This window comes from Pteropus alecto, unplaced genomic scaffold, assembly GCF_000325575.1.
Source record: "Pteropus alecto unplaced genomic scaffold, ASM32557v1 scaffold77, whole genome shotgun sequence".
Classification (NCBI taxonomy): Eukaryota; Metazoa; Chordata; class Mammalia; order Chiroptera; family Pteropodidae; genus Pteropus; species Pteropus alecto.
In genome coordinates, this window is record NW_006440820.1 from 1,925,677 (window position 1) to 1,930,704 (window position 5,028).

Genomic DNA, 5,028 nt, shown 5'->3' on the forward strand with positions numbered 1-5,028 from the left:
TAAAAGCTTGTTGGTATCACCAAACCACTAACCATCTTTGGCTGAGTCATTTGTTTTGGGCCTCTGAGCCTCCACTCACCTTATCATGTGCTTATCCCTTAGAGATACTTTCTTCCTTTTCTTGCCTGGATAATTCCTAACAAACCCTTTAAAACCCAGACTGGTATCATCTCTTCTGATTCTCACTTTCTCATCCCCCAGTTGAGATAAGTTCCTTCTCACATGCTATCATGACATCCTATGTAGGACATTTTGTATAGTCCTCATACTCTGCTTTAACCATTGGTTTATGTCTCTGTTTTCCCAGTAGAAAGCAAATCACTTCAGGGCCAAGATTGCGTTGCCTTCAACTTTATAACTCAGTGCCTAGTAGAGTGTTTGGTGCCAAGTTAGTGCCCAATACACTTTAGTTGGTGGATAGATGGGTATTTGGATGTATAGATGGATAAATGAGTAGAGGGGTACATGGAGAGTTGGATGGTTGGAATGCACAGAGTGAAGGTTAGGTGGAAGAAGGCATGAAGGGATACCTGGATGAGTAGGTAGATGAATGGATAGGTGCATGTATGGATGATTAAAGGTGTAGAGGGATTTTTTTTTTTTGCCATAAGCTTTGGGGCCCTGCAGCTCCCAAGACCTTGAATTGATATGAGGAAGTGTGTTAGAGTAATAATTACTATAATTTTCTGAGGTGAAGGAGACAGACAAGGGCAAGGGAGAGGAGAAGGCAGAATCAAACCTAATGATTTACTTATTTCAATGTGAGCCCTCTACCAGTCAAAAGTATTTAGACATTCTTTAAGACTTTGGAAGTTGAGGGTGGGAATGTAAGGCCAAGTGTGTACACTGAGGAAGGCGAGGTAAGGCATCTGCCCTGGTAAGAGCCCAAGAATTCTTAGGAGTGATTCTGACCAGAAATACTGCCACTAAGTTCCCCTCCTGTACCCCTTCTCATCTATTACCCGCACATAGACAAATACTGATCCATCAGGTCCTGGTAAATCTTGCCAATTGGTGTGAACACTTAAGATTTCAAATATAGGTATATTTCCAGTAGGAAGAATATGTCAATCAAGTTTACTCATTTTTCCAGCTTTCCTTAACTTTTTCATTCAGGATTTGAAAGTCAACATGGAATGCACTGAAACATTTAAATGTTCAAAGGTCAGTGTTGAGTATGGAAAGCATCAGATTCATTATTAACATTCTTGCCAAAGAAAAGGTAAGGGAGAAAAGAAAAGGTGACATTCATCTACCCATCGTGTGTCTTCAGCCTACCCAACCAATCTGGGAAGCTCATTCTCCATTTGTTGCTGAACAACAAGCATTGTCCAGTTCTTCATGAGGACCAGCCCTGGAGTGTTAATGCTTGCCTGGCTGTAGCATTTCAGACAAATGTCTGAGAGTTTTTGATGGACTTTCTCCTAAGGTATCATCATAATCACTTTTAAGAGTGGAGAAATGTTTGGAGATGAACAAGAACAAAATGAACAAACATACCATTAGAAAGAGAGGCAAAGGATGTGAACTTGTAGACAATTTAGCAAAGGAGAAATACAAATGGCTAATAAGTCTGAAAAAAGTGCTCAACTCAGGAGAAATATAAAGTAAAAATAGTAGTGATATTAAATATTTGTGAGTGTTCAAGGAATGAGCTCTATACATAGGAATTTCCATTTGTGTGTGTATCTATTTATCTCAAAATCCAAAAAAAATTGCGGTATTTTTTGACCCAAATATTCCACATTTAGGAGTTTTTCATAGGAATTAATCACTGATATGTATGAAAGTCTAGCCACAGGGATGTTCAACATAGCACTGTTTTTATAATACTGAAAAGTGAAAAAAACACTTAGTTGTCTCACAATACTGGATTAAATTTTGGTTGATTGATGCAATCGAATACCATGAAGCCATTAAAAATCAAGTTGTAGAGAAGAATAGGTAATAATGTGGAAAGGTGTTCCTGATATATTGTGAAATAAAAATTTATACATAGTATGATCACATTTTGTTGAAAAAAAAATTAATTCATACTTAGGAAAAAGGTAGCAAGGATATATAACAAAATGTTAACAAATCGGTGATCTCTTGGTAGAGGAATTATACATGATTTTTATTTTGTGCTTTCTTTAATCAATATTTCCTGGAAATTCTAAAATAAACATATTTCTTTCAAAATAAGAAAAAAGTTATTTACAATGTAGAGAAAAGGACTATAAACAAGTCCATGTCCCCAGACCCACTCACTGTTTCTGCTTTTTCTGTGCTGAGGAATGTGCATTCTCAACACAATGAGCTCTAAACCACAACCTGCCCTGCCTGATGGTTTCCTGCTTGCACACTTCCCTTTCAGGCACACATGGAAAATGAATTTTGAGGGGGCCGAAGTAATATCCTGAGCTCAAATGGCATACAAACCTATTTGGAGAAATGCTTCCTGAATTTGGCCAATACCTGCCTGGTGAGAAAAACTTCATTTATTTCACTTGGTTAAGAATCAACTATGAGATTCAGGTACTCTCGTTTACTTATCTGGATGAGGATGTGAACCTGAAGCTCTTCCTCAGTTGAATCCCTTAATTTCCTTTCCTCCTGTCTTAAAATGTGTCCAAATTCTCACTGCCTCATTTCCCCAAGGAATCAGCCCCACTTTACCTGTGTTCTTGGTCCTCTCCATCCCATTTCTTAGGTGGAAAGCCTTGACTTTACTTTTGACATCTCCATCTTTACTTTCTCTCACATTGAGTTGATCAACAAAATGACTCTCTAGCTGAATTGATTAGCATCCTTCCTGTCCTGATTCATTACCAATAACCTTTCTCTTGGACTAGCAGAACTGGTCTGGCAGCCTCTGCCGGCATCATTGGTCCATCCTGCACACTTCTTTCCATAAAGTCTTTCCAAAACACAAGTGTCGTCTTGTTCCCGCTCCACTTAACTCCCTCACCATGGCCTGCAATAGAGCTTTCCCAATTTTGTGTGTGTGTGTGTGTGTGTGTGTGTTTGGGGGGGTGGGTAGTGGAGAGGGGAAAGTCTTTCAACTTTTCAACATTCAAAATGCCTTTAAAAAAGTCCCAATAAAGTCCACATCAACTCCATACGATATCTACCACCTCACAAAAGAAGTTCAACATTTTTGTTTGACATTTTCTATTTGTTATTTCTGTTTACTAACTTAGTTAAATAATCAACTAAACTATGCCTTTGGATAATACAGATAAGAAATAAAATTATTGTAAATTAATGCCTTTTGTTTGGTCACAAATCTTACATACCTGAGGTAGGTTCTTGAGGTTGGGCAGAAAAGAGACCTATTACGAAGGGTCTTTGCTGTTGAAAAGGCTGGGAACCATTGGCCCACAGGTTAAGGTCCTTATTCTTGGGCACAGCGTTCAAAGCTCCTTGCTCCATCTGACTCTTCCAAACTTCCTTCTCTGCCATGGCTCCACTTATGTTCCATGCTCCAGTTACTGAGCACTTTTCACCTGTTCCCACACCTCTGGATCTTTGTTTAAGCTGGTCCTTCTACCTTAAGCCCCTTTTCTCCCACTAATTTTCAGCTCATCCTTTAAGGCCTTGCTCAGAGTATCTTCCCCTGGAGAAAACTTTACTCAGTCCCCATTTGGAGTTAATAGCTCCCAAAGGTCCTTTACCCTTCACTTCTGACCTGCATCAAATCAGGCCTTATTATTATTATTTGTAATATGGATCCCTCCCCCTGAACCCCTGGAGGGCAATGACCAGAGTTATAAGGATGTCGCCACAGCACCTGCTTGGTCTTGGCTATGGTAAAGGCTCATTGACTGTGTGTTGACAGGCTTGAATTTCAGAGTGTGATCCCATTCTTTGGTGAGAGCCAGGTGCATTGAAACTTACTAAACTTGGGTTTTCCTCTGATCAAGGGAACATCTCGCAACAGAAAACTGGTTCAGAAATTTTGCTGCAAACTGCCCTTGCTTGAATCCCAATTCTGCCACTTATTAGGTGGCAACCTTGGGCAAGCCACTTAATCTTGCTATGTTTCAGTGCGCTATCTGAATAATAAATACAAAACATTAACTCTCAGGATGGTTGTGAGAGTAAATAAAAATAGCTTTAAAATGTCTGTCACATAGTAGGCTTTCTATACATTTTATTTTCTCCCCCTATGAAAAATGAACTTGGTTAATGCAAGAGTCCCAGGCTACTCCATTCACAGAAAACATTAAGCTCCCACTTCAAAAGGACACTTTGGATTTAGCATTTAGGGCTGGAATTTGGCTTCACACCTTAGGTAAAAACACACACACACCCCCTCCCCCCACCCCCGGTGCCCCAATTTCAACCCTTCACCGCAATGATTAAATGACTTGGCTTCAGCTCCCACCAATAAATTACACCCTGACTCATTTTCAACAAGTTTCTGGACATCTTCACATGAAAGGAACAGAATTTTTTCCCTCAGAATTATCTGATTGAGATTCTGACCTTATTTCTTCTTTAAAGAACTTCTTGCAAATTGATGTCCCGATGCAGGCATTGCATTTGTCAAGGCCGAGGAAAGTCCTTCCAAAATTGTAGCTGGTTCTGACTCGGGGCACCAGAGAAGGAGAAAGAGGAGCCGACGAAGAGACAGAATAGTTCAGGGCTGAGATCCATAGCAGTAAGGCCAGCCAGCCCAGGTGGAGGGCAGCAGTCTCAGGCTCCAGCCGGGGCTCCATTGGGGCCCAGGGCTCCAGTTGCAGCCTTCAGCTGTCCACTTAGGGCTGTGCAGAAGTAAGTCTTGGCAAAAGAAAGGGGGCTGGCTTCAGGGCGTTGACCCCATCCCAGCCTCCCAGGTTCTGTTGGAAGATGCTAAGGAGCTTGGGGCTAATGAGGCTGGGGAGGAGGTGAGGAAGTCAATGGAGGATGCTGATAACACTGTTTCCAGAGTTACTCTTCCTCTGCCTTCGGTGACTGCCACAAGCTGGGAGGGGCTGACTGGCAGATTTTGGGAAGGACAATGGTCAGGGCTTCCCTGTGCAGTCTTTTTGACAAACACAGGAT

The 5,028-nt window shown here is 41.1% G+C and overlaps 1 protein-coding gene across 1 annotated transcript in view; it reads right to left on the reverse strand.

Moving 5' to 3' along the window:
• Positions 1–4,724, reverse strand: part of CUNHXorf36 (chromosome unknown CXorf36 homolog) — a 47,642-nt gene extending 42,918 nt beyond the window's left edge. Inside the window, exon 1 of the mRNA XM_006917909.1 lies at positions 4,471–4,724. Within this exon, the coding sequence (XP_006917971.1) occupies positions 4,471–4,703 (233 nt within the window). The 5' untranslated portion in view covers positions 4,704–4,724. The remainder of the gene's footprint in view (positions 1–4,470) is intronic.
• Between the last annotated feature and the right edge of the window lie 304 nt (positions 4,725–5,028).